Source organism: Microtus ochrogaster (assembly GCF_000317375.1).
Source record: "Microtus ochrogaster isolate Prairie Vole_2 chromosome 14 unlocalized genomic scaffold, MicOch1.0 chr14_random_1, whole genome shotgun sequence".
NCBI lineage: Eukaryota > Metazoa > Chordata > Mammalia > Rodentia > Cricetidae > Microtus > Microtus ochrogaster.
The window spans coordinates 27957668-27974275 of NW_004949096.1; the positions used below are offsets into that span (position 1 = coordinate 27957668).

Sequence of the window (16608 nt, forward strand, 5' to 3'; positions counted from 1 at the left end):
CTATCTATCTATCTATCTATCTATCTATCTATCTATCTATCTATCTATCTATCTATCTATCTATCTATCTATCATCTATCCTGTGTACAGTGTTAGTTTCTATGTCTGCCTACATGCCAGAAGAGGGCATCAGATCAGATCTCATAGCTAGCTGTAAGCCACTATGTGGTTGCTGGGAATTGAACTCAGGACCTCTGGAAGAATAGTCAGTGTTCTTAACCTCTAAGCCATCTTTCCAGCCCCAGAAACCCTGTCTTGAAAAATCAAAAAAAGAACTATAAATGGCCAGCAAACAATTTAAAAATTGTTCAAAATCATTAGCCACCAGGGAAATGTAAAGTAAAATTACTTTGAAACTCCATCTCACCAGAGGAATAATGGTTATTATCAAGAATATAAATGACACCTACTTGATGGCATAGATCTTTAATCCCAGCACTCAGGAAACAGAGGCAGGTAGATTTCTGTGAGTTTGAGGCCAGCCAGTATTACACAGAGAGTTGCACACAGTCAAGGATACATAGAGAGATCAAGAAATAAAACAGTAACACAAATGACGCCAAATGCTGGAATGTATCAAGAGAAAGGGGAACACTTATCTACTATCTACTGCACTGGTATCAGTGCCAAGTGGCATATCAATTACGGAAATTACTTCCACACCCATGTTCAATATTGCTCTATTCACAACAGCTAGTAAATGGAATTAGGTGAGATGTACACCAACATGAACGGGTAATAAAAATGTGGCACACAAACACAATGGAATTTTATTCTGCAGTAAAGAAAAATGAGTATTTTTGGAGTTTTTCTATGTAACAGTTCTGGCTGCCCTGGAACTTTGTAGACCAGGCTGGCCTCAAACTCAGAGATCTGTTTGCCTCTGCCTCCCGAGTGCTGGGATTAAAGGCGTGTACCACCACCCAGTTAGAAAAATGATTTTTTTTTTTAAAGATTTGCAGGAAAATGGATGAAACTAGAAACAGTGTCAAGTGATGTATGTTTAATTTCGAATGCTTGAAGAGGTTAACAAGCTAGAAAGGCCCATGAGAATGGTGGGGGAAATAGGAGGGCATATTTTTTTTAATTTTATTTTATTTTATTTTATTTTTTACTATTCATTGGTGTTTGGCATGCATGACTATCTGTGTAAGGGCGTCAGTTTTCCTGCAAATGGAGTCACAGACAGTCGTGAGCTGCCATGTGGGTGCTGAAAATTGATCCCAGATCCTCTGGAAGAGCAGCCAGTACTCGTAACCACTGAGCCATCTCTCTAGCAATAGAACACATATTCTATGAAAGTACAAGGAGAGGGTCAAATATTTAAGTGGAAATAGAGTAAGAGGAGAGGAAGAATGAAGTAGATTAATCCAAAGATGAAAAATCCTTATGATGGGCTGGAAAAGTGGCTCAGAGGTTAAGACTGCTCTTCCAGAGGTCCTGAGTTCAATTCCCAGCAACCACATGGTGGCTCACAGCCATCTAGAATGAGATCTGGTGCCCTATTCTGGCATGCAAGCATACATGGAAGAAATGTTGTATACGCAATCAATCAATCAATCTAAAAAAAAAACCTTAAAAAAAAAACCCCAAAAAACCTTATGAAAATCTATTATTTTATAAGCTAATTATTAAATCTCAGTGCCATGCGAGGGCTACTGCCCTACAGATTTTACTGTTCAGGGAAGTTCCAGAAGTCACCCAAACAAGGAAGGCTATTTGCCATTGCACACAATAAATACATAGTAAGACTCTGCTACTGAAGACACAGCACACTTTGGATGCAGGACATGGAGAAATTAAGCTGGGACTGATCTGAAAACCTCTTCTTTGTTGGTTAGCTTTTCATAGTGCCAGGAAATGCTATACAGACCACTGGCAGAGAAAAGCCATCAATTATACTATCCAGACGTGAACCCTGAATGCTACAATACTGGCCTGCTAGGAAAGATGCCTACTGGTACAAAAACAGTATGATGACAACCAAGGTTCTGATTGGTAAGCAAGACTGATCCACAGGAGGTAATCCATGCCTGGTATTATAAACCTGGTTAAGAGTCCATTGTTCTGGAGTTTTTTGCCCTATCAAGGAACCTACAACTGTTTTTTGCTAAAGGACATGTTCTCAAATTGTCTTCTAAATACTTACATTTATAACTATAGATTAATACCACTCTCAAACTTGGCCAGACAAACTTCTTTTTGTAACAGTTAATGCAACAATTCACAACTGATAAAGGCATGAGAATAAGTGACTATAGTATACTTGGTTCTAAATGGGACATCTGTATCAACTCACCTCTACCCTGCCAAGGTTCAGACAACATCATAGAAAAGGAAGCAGAAAAAAGTAAGAGCTAGGAGATGGGGAGGAGGGCTGAAATGCTGCCTTCTAGGCATGACATGGCCAGTGTACTCAGAACGCACTGCCGGCTACCTGCACAAGACCAAGCCAACAGTCCAGTAGCAGCACTAACTCCGAAGGTTATCACAGAAAGAGGGTGCATGGGGAGCAGGTCATGCTGGAGAGGGGAAGGAGTTGACGGTGAGTCAGACCAAGATACATTATATACATATTCAGGATTGTCAAGTATATTAAAGAAATTTGACTGCTCCCTAACAAATACACACATAAGATTTTTATGTATGTGTGCATATAGACGTTATATGTATTTGTTATAGACAATATGTATGTACATATACACACAGAACCAAAGAAGACAAAAGTAGAAGAAATATAAAAACACACTACCTTAAATATGATTTCTATTTGTTAACTATACCTTAAGTAAAGTTTCAAAGATGAAACTAATGTATACCCCAAATCCCCAGGTGAAAACAGATATAGAGATACATAGTAGCACAATATCAAGGTACCAGGAGACCCTTGCAGAAGCAGCGGTGTGCTGCTGATGGCTGGGATTTCCTGAGCCACCACTAAGCACAGTCAGTGTTTTATGTATTTTACCTGGTTCAGCTCATCTAATCCTCAGGATGGCCTTTAGAATAGGTGCTATTATAGTTATTACAGTGGGTGTTCAATAAAGTTTACAAAGAGACCTATGGCTAGAATTCAGACTCACACAGATTGGTTCGATACTCCCTCTTCTATTGCTTCCCAGGTGAAAGGGATACTCACTACTAGGAGGATAAGGGAAATGGGACAGGGCCCCATCCATCCTAAGGTTTATTTCAAAATTGCCTTTGCTGTTCATTTTAACCCAATTTCACTTTGCTAAAGCAAAGCAAGAGAAAGGTTAAGTGTTGAATCAAAAACTCCTAGACATGGCATAATTTTTTTGGGGGGGGAATTACTTCATCTTTGGGGTATATCACCAGGAAAAGGTCAGACTCCTCTCAATGTCTGTTATAGTTTCTCTGTAGCCTAAGCATACTGCACCAAGAGAATGAAAGATGATGGCTCTATTTCCTATTTCCCTTATAAAATACAGATCACCTCAGAGCAGATTCTTTCATAAGATTCTCATGGGGTTCAACATAAGCCTTGTCTTTCCTTTCTCCTATACTATATTTTCCAGTCACAGTGGACTACCTCCCCAAGCCTACACTTTCATATCATTACCTTTTAAAGTCAGGTTTCTTTGGTTTTGAATTTCCTTTCTTCCTGATGTTTAAAGTCCGATTTAAGTTCAGTTCAGCTATTACACTCTATGTAACCTTCTGCACAAATAAGCGCATTTCCTCTAGCTATCCTTAGTTTTGCTAATGATTCATTTTGGCATTAGGATCAGGATTCACTTGGCAGTTATTTGTGTATACAAAGTCTATTCCACTAGGCACATTGCTGCTTATCATAATGCCTTGCTCACAAATGCCATAAAAATAAATGTATTTATTTATAGATTTTATATGTGTGCTTCCCATGAACATGCGTGTGTGGATCCACTCATGTGTGTGCAGTGGGCGATGGAGCACATCATGTGTCCTGCCCTATACTATTCAGTTTATTCCCTTGGTAGGGTCTCTTACTGAACCTGGAGCTAGGCTGGCAGCTAGCAAGCCCCAGACATTCTTCTGCCTCAGCTACCCCTCTCCCAACAGAGATCTGGTGGTAGTGGTGGGGGAGGGGTGCACACACAAGAGTGTACCCATGCCTATCTGTCCACACGGATTGTCACTTTTTATACGGGTGCTAGGGATTTAAACTCAGGTCCTCATGCTTGTACAGCATATACTTTTTACCCATAGAAGTCAGAGTCATATCCCTAGGCCCCACACAGATTTTAAACAGTGAGGCTACAAGCTAAAACACTGCCCCTACTACTCTGAGGACGTATAGAAATCCAGCTGATGGTGAATCAAATTTGCTTTCATTCTGTGGGGACAGTTAAGAACATGCCTGCTTCCTAGTACATTCAGAATCACAGTTCCCAAAGGTAATCTGGAGTTTTAAAGAAGCCAGTGCTCAGATGACAGTCTCTGTTTAAGATGAATCCTTCTCTAGTAAGGCACTGTACTTGGGTGGCTTGCCTGGGTCAGTTACAGAACCCAGTGGTCTCAGATGTCACAATTAGCTATGGCTTATCTGGATTTTATTCAATATTCTACTGTTTTAAATATTAGCTTTGTCTTATTAATTATGCCATATAGTCAAGAGTTGACCGACTTGCTACAAGTACTTTTTTTTTTTACATTGCACTGAAAATTGAGTGGTGTATTTCTTTTAAATTCAGACTCTGTTGCTATGTAACAGGAATAAATCTCTAAAGAGAAAACCCAGACATAATGTAAGTTGTCTGATGTGGGAGTGATTTCTTATTAATAAAGAAACTGCCTAGGCCCCTTGATAGGCCAACCCTTAGGTGGGTGGAGTAAACAGAACAGAATGCTGGGAGAAAGAAGCGGAATCAGTGAGTCGCCATGATTGTCCCACTCCGGACAGACGCAGGTTAAGATCTTTCCTGGTAAGCCAGCTCGTGGGCTACAAAGATTAATAAAAATGGGTTAGATTAATATGTAAGAGCTAGCCAATAAGAAACTGGAACTAATGGGTCAAACAGTGTTTAAAAAAAATATAGTTTCCGTGTAATTATTTCGGGTAAAGCTAGCCATGTGGGTGGCTGGGTGCTGGGGACACAGCCTGGCTGCTCGTAACACAACAGTTGTCTATGAAAATTAAAAGCTCTTTTTAACTATGAAAATATCAAAGAAATAGGCATCCTTCCCCCCGAAAAAAAGATGGCAGGAGAAGAGTTTTGTGTGGAGTGCAGAAAACGGCTCAGCTATGAAACTCAGGTTGTAAATCTGCTTTTTCTTAATTTATAATTCTCCACTTGCATTTTAAAGTTTTCAGCTGCTTTGTTGGTAAGTATAACCCACTGAATCTACTCCAAAACTCAGGGCCATAAAAGATTAACCAAACATATTCTTCTTTGTCTGTCATAGCTAACTTTGAGGTTGCTCTCTCATGATCCTTGGAACTTCTCTGAATAGGAATCAACTTTTAAGATGCTATATAATTCTGATATAGCAATAGAAAAAGAAAGATTTTTGTCACCTTTACTAAGCCCATTGTATATTGTTCTTTCAGTAATTAAAAAAAATTATGTGTCTGGAGATTTTGCCTGTATATATATGTGTGAATTTTATTTGTGGGGTGCTGGTTCAGGACAGAGAGGGTATTGGATCCTTTGGGCCTAGAGTCAGAGACAGTTGTGAGCTGCCATGTAGGTGCTTGGAATTGAACCTGCGTCCTCTAGAAGAGCTGACAGTGCTCTTCAGCTGAGTCATCTCTCCAGCCTTTCTCTTTGTAATTCTTAATCACTGTTTCACCTGTACTTTCCCCAAATCCTCAGGACGAGGCAAGTACACAAGAACCAAGAAGAGCCTCACTGTAGGACTGGTTTGTTTTGGCTACTGGTATCAATAGGTCTGAGCAGAGTTCTTTTAGTTGAACTGCTGTTATTCGAGCCTTATAGTATTTAAGATTTAACGGCCAATCATGGCTGAGGCTATCACTGACCTAGCATAAATAAAGCCCCAGTCCTACTTTCCAAGCTGCATGTGGGGAAATGGGAAACTGGGGCAAAGGCCAACTAATCAAAAGAGAACATTGACAACAGTGGCTTAATCACCTCTCTTATGCTCAAACTTGTTAGGACTTTCCCATCATTTATAACTAGGTGATGTCATGGAACAAATCAGAAAGTTCATCGTGTTAAAACTACCACAAATCTAAGCACTGCATGAAATCTAAGATCTAGACAAAATTGACCCCAGATGTTGCTTATTACATCTCTTGCTATAAAGAAATTGCCAAATTATTAAAAGGAGTCTTCCTACAAAATGGATAATCATACCCTGCAAAATCTCTCAAGCCAACTTTAGCGTCCAAAGAACCCAAAACGTCCAGCTCCTTTTTAAAATAATTTTATTATTTGTGTGTGTATGAATATATATGCATGCATAGATGCACAGAGGTCAGAGGACAATCTGTAGGAACCGAATCTCTTAACCACATGGGTTGTGGGAACTGAACTTGTCATCAGGCTTGGTGGTAAGTGAACTGAGTCATCTCACTGGCCCAACCTTCCCTTTTGCTATCTTCATTCCTTTTGTACTGCCATGTTCCTGATCCCCTTATTCTTGAATAGGGACAACTTCTATTCAATACTACTCTTTGAAGTAGTAGGCTAGAATATACAGCTTTTCATATATTAAACCCAAGGAAAAATGTGAGCCATTTACACAGTTCTGATCACCAGATACCTTAGCCTTTCCTAACTTTCCTGTAAGACTTAACTCTGGTGGTTTGTGACTATTCGCTCTTGTTCTTTTCTTTCTATGTTTATGGCCTCCTTGTCCATAAATAAGTCATCATTCAGAAAAAATAAAATAGAACTTAACCCTGTAAGTAAAGAGACACAGTTGTCTTTCACGGCTAACCCTGTGGTAAACCATGGCTGTACAGTAATATTAAATCAGGAAATTTTAAATATCCTAATTCTCAGACCCCATTCCAATGTCTGCAACATATAGTCAAGATGCATTAAATTTAATCTGCTTCAATAGCTGTTCCCCGGGTTTTTAACATAAAAAAACAAAAACAAAAAACTGAATCCCCAATCTTGACTTCTATACAGAAATCAGACTTCCCAGACTGGATTTGCTTTAAAATTGTAGAATTTCATCTCTTGTAAAAGAATAGTACTGTATTTCATTGGCTAAGGGAAGAGAACAGAAGTCCTCCAGTTACTGGGGGATGGGGCACTTTGCTCTTTCTACAGAATGTAAACCACAAAGAAGGGTTTGGGTGTTCCCAGTAATTATGGCTGATACGATAGGGACATCAGCTTCCTATCCAAATTAAATGTCAAGGACTCCTAGGTCCCCAAGATTCCTTCTCCTACCTCCAGCAGGTCTATCATCCTGGTCATCTGAGAGTAGATAAGGACTCTATGTCCTTGAGACTTGAGTCGAGTCAACAGGATATCAAGAGCATACAGCTTTCCACTGTCTGTGATGAGGCTCTCCTTGCCTGGGAAGAAAAAAGGGGTGGGGAGGAAACTATTTAATTGAAGCAACAAATCACCCACTGCAAAGCTGTATACGGTCAAAGTTTCTGCGAATCAGGATGCTTGTTTTCATGAGAACTGGAAAGTGCTCGAGAGGTAGAATGGAAAACCCTGCTAAATCCTGACCAGGAAAGAGCTGAAGACAGCTTCTCAGGTGACAGTGCCGATTAGGTGTTTAGTCCACATTCCAAGGGGACACTAAGTACACAAGGCTATCTACCAGTGACAAGTATGTTGTGTGCTGTAAGTAACCTCAAAACCCTACTCCTTTGGTTTACTCTAGAAATCTGTTGCTTCTAATTCGGTGCTTATGTTGGTTTGAATGAAACTTAGATGAAGGCTTGGTTCTGTGTCAGTAGAACTGTTTGGGAGATTAGCAGGTGTGACCTTGTTGGAGGAGGTGTCACTGGGGGTGGGGTCTGAGGTTTCCAAAGGCCACATCAAGCTGTCCCTTCGCTCTCTGATTCCAACTTGCAGGTAAGACGTAGACTCTCAAGTACTGCTCCAGCAGTATGTCTGTCTTCCTGTTGCCATGTTCCCTCCCAGGTGGATCATGGACTCACCATCTAAAACTGTAAGCCCCCACTTAAATGCTTTCTTTTATAAGTTGCATTTATCACAAAATAGTAGCTAAGACAGAGATTATGTCCTAAAAGCATGAGAATAGACAGAGACAAGGACAGATGTCTGTCGATAATGTAAACACCAAAAAATGCAAATAAATATGTCCACCCTTGACACTCTCCAATAACTAGCTATCAATTCCAGGGTCATATGTTCTTTCAATGAGCCCTACTCCCAGGTTTTCAGAGATAGCAGACTTTAGGCTTCTGTGAAATGCTTTCACTCACTAACTTGGGTTTCTCTTTCCTCTTCCCATACTAAGCACACTGAACTCACAAGTTTTCATGGCACCCATTGAGTACCATCCACGCACATCATATTCCAGGAAGGAGCGTTTCCTGTTTGCAGACCATTCATAAACATACCCTCAACAATTGTTGATTAAGAGGGGAAGAGAGGAGGCTTGAGGGGTTGCATAAGAGTGTATGGAAGTGGCTGGGGAAACACACATCAAAAAGAAGAGAAATAATATAGAGAACTTTACACTGGCAACTACCTCCCAAAAGTCAAAATGTCTATCCTTAGCTTCCAGGGTTGAACCATGCTCTTTCTTCAGAACTGCAAAGACCAAGTACTGACAGTAGTCCAAGAATTCTCAACTGTCATTCTTGCCACTATTTGCCAAGTACACAATTATTGTCTACACTGAACAAGAACGGATGTGCTGACAGCACCATAACAAATCACCAGCTGCTCTGTTTTTGCTACAAAGCTATGGGTCCTGGATGTTTACTCCTCTGCACTGCACCCTTTTCCCACCTTCGGAATGCTGCCAGGACACACTGCCCTCTCCTCCCCTCCTCTCCCCTCCCCTCCCCGCTGCTGCGCTCCACACCTTTGTTCAGCCTCTTTGTTTGCTCCTGTTTAGATTACTGAAATGCTCTTCTCTTTGCTGTCTCCTTTCCAGCACAATCAAATGACTGCAGCAGGACAGGAATGAGTGCTGAGCTTTCTCCCTGGCACCAGACAAGGAGGCCAGTGGGAATTCCAAGTCCGATCAGACAGCAATGTTTTCTGAACAATCCAAGAAGTTCACTTCTCCTCATAATCCCTTCTTTACTGGTTGTCAGGAGTCTCCTTATTTTGATAGCTTTTTTTTAAGCCATACAATTTTCAGTAACTGAATGAGAGTGGGCTAGCTAAGCTTTCCTATTTTCACAGCTTGCTATGTCCTCTCTCCCTTCAGAACACATTACCAGCAGCAGAGCACACACAAATCTGTCTGGTGTCTAGACTCTGAGAAGCACCAACTGACTCTGTAATAAAAGATTTGTTTACTTCTATGTATATGTGCTGGTTGGTTTTATGCCAACTTAACACAAGCAAGAGTTACAGGAAAGCAGAGAACTTCAGTTGAGAAAATGCCTCTATAAGATCTGGCTGTAAGGCATTTTCATAATTAGTGGTGGCCAGCCTATTGTGGATGGTGAAATTCTTGGGCTGGTGGTACTGGATTCTATAAAAAAAAAGTAGGCTGTGGACTGAGCTCCCAAGGTCCCAATGAGGAGCAGAAGGAGGGAGAACATGAGCAAAGAAGTCGGGACCACGAGGGGTGCACCCACCCACTGAGACAGTGGAGCTGATCTACTGGGAGCGCACCAAGGCCAGCTGGACTATGACTGAAAAAGCATGGGATAAAACTGGACTCTCTGAACATGGCGAACAATGAGGGCTGATGAGAAGCCAAGGACAATGGCACGGGGTTTTGATCCTACGTAATGTGCTGGCTTTGTGGGAGCCTAGCCAGTTTGGATGTTCACCTTCCTAGATATGGACGGAGGGGGGAGGACCTAGGACTTTCCACAGGGCAGGGGACCCTGACTGCTCTTTGGACTGGAGAGGGAGGGAGAGAGGAGTGGGGGAGGGGGAGAAGGGTGGGAGGAGGGGGAGGGAAATGGGAGGCTGGGAAGAGGGGGAAACTTGTTTTTTTTTCTCCTTTTCTCAATAAAAAAAAAAAAAAAGAAGGCTGAAAAAGCCAGTACGCAGCACCTTTCCATGGCCTCTGCATTAACTCCAGTCTCTAGATTCCTCCCCTGCTTTAGTTCCTATTCTGACTTCTTCAAATGATGAACAGTGTTGTGGAAGCATAAGCCAATAAACCCTGTCCTCCCAAGTTACTTTTGTCGTGGTGTTTCATCACAACAATAATTAGCCTAAGACAGTGAGAATATTTGCCTGCATGTATATATGTATACCATGTATGTGCCCGGTACCCACAAAGGTCAGAAGAGAGCATCGGAAATTTAAAAAACTGATGATTTGGACTTTGTAAGCCACCATGTGGGTGCTGGGAACTAAACCTGGGTCCTCTGTAGGAGCAGTGAATTCTCTTAAGAGCTGGGAGCTATCTCTAGTCCCTTATTGACTTCAAAACCATGATTAAGTAGTCTTCACACTTTCCCACTTTCCAGAGTTTCTTTAGTTTGCTAACTAGAATGAACTGGTGTTAGGATTAGAAAAGTGCAGAGGTAAAGACACACACACACACACACACACACACACACACAAAGATGAACTCAAATGCACAGAAGCAGCAAGTGCTGCCAGTTTGCCACTGTGTAGTTGAGGGAGGTGGAGGAAGGTGTACTAGAACTGGGTTGTCTTTGTTTTTGTTGTGTTGGGGGTCAAACATAGAGTTCATACATGCAATGTAAGAGGTTTATCAGTGAGCTACATCCTTAGACCAATGGACCTGTTCGAATTATTTTGAAAGCAAAGTCCCCAAAGAAACGGACTTAAACCAAGAGGATAAAACACTTAAGCCAACAAAAATATTTCTGAGTTCTCAAGTGAGTGTGCTAGACAGATCAAATCAATGTCTAGCATTTGGCCTTAGTACACTGGTATCTTTCTTTTTGAGACAGGGTTACTCTGTAGCTTTGGCGCCTGTCCTGGAACTAGTGTTTGTAGACCAGGCTGGCCTCGAACTCACAGAGACCCACCTGCCTCTGCATCCCGAATGCTGGGATTAAAGGCGTGCGCCACCACTGCCCAGCATGCACTGGTATCTTTGGGGACTGACATACATCACTCAATTTTTAAGAGCAACTAAAGTATGCTGTACAAAAACACCATCTGTGGCTAAGTGGGGAACAGAGCCAGGAGAAGATTAATTTGCAAGGAATCAAGCAGATTCTGTCTAGTCAAACCCAGTCCCAACCCATTCTTAAACATAGGACCTCAAATAATACTGGAACAACCAGACCTATCTATCCTCTCTCATAATCTTTCCAGCAATCCTATAGTATTTACATTTAAATACAAGTTCTACTTTCCACAGCTTAGGACAAGGACAGGACAGATAGACTATAAATATCTCTCTTCTCCAAGGAAAGAAGACCTCTGAAAGGCTGAAGCCTGCAGAAGCAATCAAGGTATAAAACTCAGGAAATTTTGGTCAGTCTTTCAAAGAAAGCAAACGACTCCACCTTTCCCAGGGAAACAAAAAAATGTTAAAGTATAGAAGAAAGAGATAAAACACAGAGAGGTTCAAATGATACCCTCCCCAGCCCTACCCCGCCCCAGCTACTCCACAGAGCACAATGGGGTCAGTGAGGAGCTTGTCGGTTCTCACAGTAAACAGCCAGTGAGGCTGGTGCTTTTTATCGATGCGAAAAGAACTCAGACACTTCCTGCTATTTAAACAAGGTCCATTTTTCTTTCAAAGAACAGGAAAAGCCACAAGAGATTCCCACAGCGCCAGCAATAAGCCTTCTACTCCTATACTGGGAACTAAAGCGCCAGAATGAAGGAGAAAGAAATATGGTATATCTTGCTTCTTCCCTACCTGTATGTCTGTGGTGTCCATTCTGTCCTGCTTTACTCCTGGATTTTCCCCTTAACTTTCCATATGCAATATGCAATACAGATTTCACACACAGTCAAAGCACTCTAAAGGGCTATCAATAGGATGACACAAAGCTGCCAGACAAGAAACAAAAAGCAGATCTCTACATAGGAATCCAGCTGTCACTTACAGCAGATGCTCCCCTTGAGAGCAGTCCTAGTATGCTTCCGTTAAATTTCAACAAGAATACAATCAAGATGTCAAAGATTCTGTACAATTAAGCTAACATGGTAGCTCTGAGCTACACTCTGCAGCAGGTGGAAAGTGCATCACTCTGTGTGTGCAACTTCCTCAAGTGCAGCCTTACTAAAGCAAAGATGAAAACCTAGTTTCCTTTCAACCCTGGACCTTGACACCAGGGGGTCTGGGAATCTGCTAGTGTTTTGGCACAAAACATACTGTTTTCCTCTTGTTATCATTTAGATCTCTAGGCCTTGTGCAGGACACTGTTTGTGTTATTTAAACTAGGCTCTCTGGGAGTGACGACATTCTCATTCATTCCACTGGCAACGGCACAAGACAACTGCACTCACTCGATCTGAGGCCTTTCCTAAATGGTGTATATGCGCCATTGAGGAGGGGGCTCTGAGGTTGGGTGGAGCCCCGGCCTTGGTGCTAGATAAGCACTCTACCCATGAGCACACTAGCCTCCACCCCTTAAAAAAAAGTGGTATTACTTCATTATCAAAGGAGAGTGCTCAAGAACAAATCTAGAAAACATTTCTCTTCCCAGCTTTCCACCCAAGACACAAGTTACTTGTATTTTACCTATAAATAACAGGTCGAGAGAGAGAGAGAGAGAGAGAAGGGGGGGGGGCACCTCACGTACTCTGAATACCAAACACTGGAAATTATCACATGGGCCTTTTCCTCCATTCTTCTCTTGCCATAGCTGGGAACATGCCCAAGGGAGCAGAAAACTTACCTGGAATTCTGATGAAAGACCAGCCATTCTGGGGCCTGATGCTCCACAGCCCTCCAGCTGGCTCTGGGAAGAACTGCGACCTGCGATTTAACCAATCTGTAGCAAGCTCAGGAGCCCCATTCAACAAACACTGCTTGGCAGCAAGACTCCCTCCTTCCTTCAGAACTCGTCTCTCATACTCTGCACTTCTGTCATTACAGTAAGAATCCAACGGCACTGCGGTGACCTGCGGGGCAAAATTCACAGATGATCAAATACTTCTGCATTTTTTCATACACATCAAGTCTTGAGGGAACTTCAACCTTCCTCCCTTCCCTTCCCTTCCCTTCCCTTCCCTTCCCTTCCCTTCCCTTCCCTTCCCTTCCCTTCCCTTCCCTTCCCTTCCCTTCCCTTCCCTTCCCTTCCCTTCCCTTCCCTTCCCTTCCCTTCCCTTCCCTTCCCTTCCCTTCCCTTCCCTTCCCTTCCCTTCCCTTCCCTTCCCTTCCCTTCCCTCCAAATTGTCAAGAAGTCAAGGATGACCTTGAACAACTGATTCTATTACCTTCACTACCTAGTGTGGGATAGGCAAATTTCAGGCTTGTGAATACTAAGCAAGCACTCTACCAATACTGAGCTCTACTGAGCTTCATCCCTAGGCCCAGAACTCTGAAATCAGAGCAATGAGGATAATCTCAGGCTGCTAGCTTTAAATTTCCTCAACTAATAAAATAAGATAATGCCAAGAATTGACTCAGAGCATTTCTCTGGATAAAACAGTAATCTTAATAACACAAGCCTATAATCACAAGATACAAAAAGAAACTGGAACGTGCAGCTAGACTAGGATGCTAATGTGACAGCACTCTAGTCTCAATATACATTCACCGCTCACACTCACTACTAGATGTTGTCCTTAACAAAGAACTATGAGCCACATCACAATGCTGATGCCAGGAAGGAAGTTGGAGATGGACAGACATCATCAAAGAACTACCGTATTGGTTTGACATACGTGATGCTATCTTTGTTTTTTGAGACAGGGTCTCACTATGTAGCCCTGGCTGTCCTGAAACTCACAGAGATCTACCTGCCTCTGCCTCCTAAGTGCTGGGATTAAAGGCATGTGCCACCACTACCTGGCTATACCTGAAGCTATCTGGTAACGTTTTCGTGGCAAAACTTTATCAATACTTCTCATGGACAACTCCCTAATGGAAAAGAAGAGAAGCCTTCTTTCAAGCCACGCTGGAGAAGGACTATGGAACATAAAGGATAGAGAGAAACAACCACCAGGAAGGAGCGGATGTATTTCCTGACTAAGACAGAGACTGCACAAAACTCTTATGTCATCATATAGTACAACCTAATGAAACTAAAATAGGGCCTGCCCAATGGAGAAAGGGCACTGTGCCAACTTAGAAACACAGGTTCATCCTTTTTCATAGAAAGACTGCAGAACATAGCCTCTTGTTAAAAAGGAAAGGCTGAAGTGACCACCAAGTCCAAGATGATGAAAATGGTAAAAGCCCATTCACTATAAGCAGTAAATTACACAGACAGAGCTTAAAGTAGACAGAGATGGGGAGAAAGTTGGTATAAAGAGTAAAGAGTATCTGAAGAGCCAAGCTGTGGGAGAGATCAGAACACAGAGCATTTACTGTACCTAGTTAGGCAGTTCTACTACTTCCTGGAAAACAAATACTTAGGAAATCTGTTTTGCTACTGACTGCTTATTTTCATGTGAATCTCCCTTTGGAGCTGGATCCTCAAGTCTGGATATGCTAAAGAACCAGGACAGGAGCAGATGACAGATGCATATCTAGAGGAGGGGGAACCTATTTTGATCATGGTTAAACAAACACCCCAGCCTATGAAGCCATGTCTAGCAATGCTGCTAGCTGAACATAGGGTTGCAGGTGCTCCTGCTAAGATCCACTGAGTAACCAGGTCAGTCTCATTTATCAATAGCCAGAAAATAAATAGCACTAGCTGAAGATGGAAAGGAACTGAATTTGTTAGGGAGCAGTGCCACCTACAGTTCAGTTGCAAAATTACCTAAGGCCACAGCAAAGGGCCCAGAGCTCTCAAACTTGCTCATGGTTAAACCAGTTTATGCAAACAAGTACTAGAAAGTCTTACTACTTTTGCTTCCTCCAGAGTATTTTCTGTTCTTATTTTCCTTCTCACTCACTTTATTTTTCCATGAATATTTATAAAGATGGAAATACAAAGCAAGTTTACAAAAACTGTCTCTCTTTCTAAAATGGCTTATTTTCACAGCAATCCAGCAGACTTTCGGCCAGAGCAGGCATCTCCCATGTATGATGTGAGTCACATTACCTCAAAATTTCTAACAGCTGAGCTGGGCAGAGGCAGGCGGATCTCAGTGAGTTCAAGGCCAGCCTGGGCTATAGAGCAGTTATAGGACAATGGGGACTGTTACACACTAAGAAACCCTGTCTCAAAACAACCCCCCCCCCAAAAAAAAAGTTATTAAAGCAGTGGCTTCAACCTTAAGGGAAGATTCTACATATGCTCAAATAGCATGAAGTCCCAAACGTGGAACACTCAATTTTCCCTCCAGATCACATCACCATCCTTGAATGGGGACTGAGCCTATAGAATTGCTCATGTAAGGGCTCTTTCACTGAGTTACATCCTGAGACTTTTTTTTTTTTCTGGTGAGGTGGGTCTCTCATGTAGCCTAGCTATCCTGGAACTCATAATCCTCCTGCTTCCTGAGTTCTGGAATTACAGGCTTGAGCCACCATACCAGATAGAGGAGACTAATTTTGAATATTCTACACTTAAGAGACAAATCCTCTAATTTCCCCTTATTTTCTAGTACAAAACAGAACTCAGACTGGAATCAAGACTTTGTGTCATAATCTCAAGACAGAAATTCAGAAACTAGATGCTTAGAATGAAGGACAATGAAAGATCAGTGACACAGGCAGAATGTTCTCCTGCTAAGGACTCATACCTAGGCATTCCTTTAAAAACCAAAATGTTTCCAGTTATAAACTTTCAACATGTATGCATATGCACAATGTGTGTGCCTAATATCCATGGAGGTCTAGAGGGTGTCAGAATCCTTGGAACTACAGTGATCAGTTATGAGTCACCATGTGGTGCAGGAAACTGAACCCAAGACATGATTTTTTTTTTAAGTTTTTCAAGATATACATGGAATTAGAGAATACCATAGTCTGTGAGTAGTATACTTCTGAGGTCCAAAAGAGCAAAAGAGTTCACTTCTACTGAGAATAAATCCTGTTTATAAATTAGCTCCATTCTAGACAGCTTGTACTCACTCGACAAAACCTGATGGTGTAGAAATAGCAGCAATGAGGCATGACATACCATTCTTCCCTCCCCACAATGGAAATGCATCCTGCGTCTAGTCCAAGCATATTCAACCTGTGCTTGCAGCCAGGAGCATTCATGGATAGCTAGAAATAAAACCCAACTCTTTTGTACATGATAGCATCATATCACAATGTCAAAAGGTGTATCCCTTGCAAGTCCCACATGCTAATCCCATGCTTTGCTTCATTAACACCCTAAATTACTGTAGTTTGAGGAGCTGCTTTGTCAAGCACTTAGGGCGTCCTTCCTGACATGTGTGTTCCTGCTCTGGCTATGGGAGCGTGACTGCTCCAAACATTTCTGGGTTTTGGTATGATGAATGCCCAGGA

General features: G+C 42.0%; 1 protein-coding gene across 2 annotated transcripts in view; it reads right to left on the reverse strand.

The window, feature by feature from the left end:
* The window catches only part of Ino80 (INO80 complex subunit), a 114609-nt gene that overhangs the window by 34590 nt on the left and 63411 nt on the right, over positions 1 to 16608 (reverse strand). For both annotated transcript variants that reach the window (XM_026787741.1, XM_005364272.3), the window contains 2 exons: positions 12932 to 13157; positions 7371 to 7498 (listed from right to left, as the gene is read on the reverse strand). In XM_026787741.1, coding sequence (XP_026643542.1) covers positions 7371 to 7498; positions 12932 to 13157 — 354 coding nt within the window. The remainder of the gene's footprint in view (positions 1 to 7370; positions 7499 to 12931; positions 13158 to 16608) is intronic.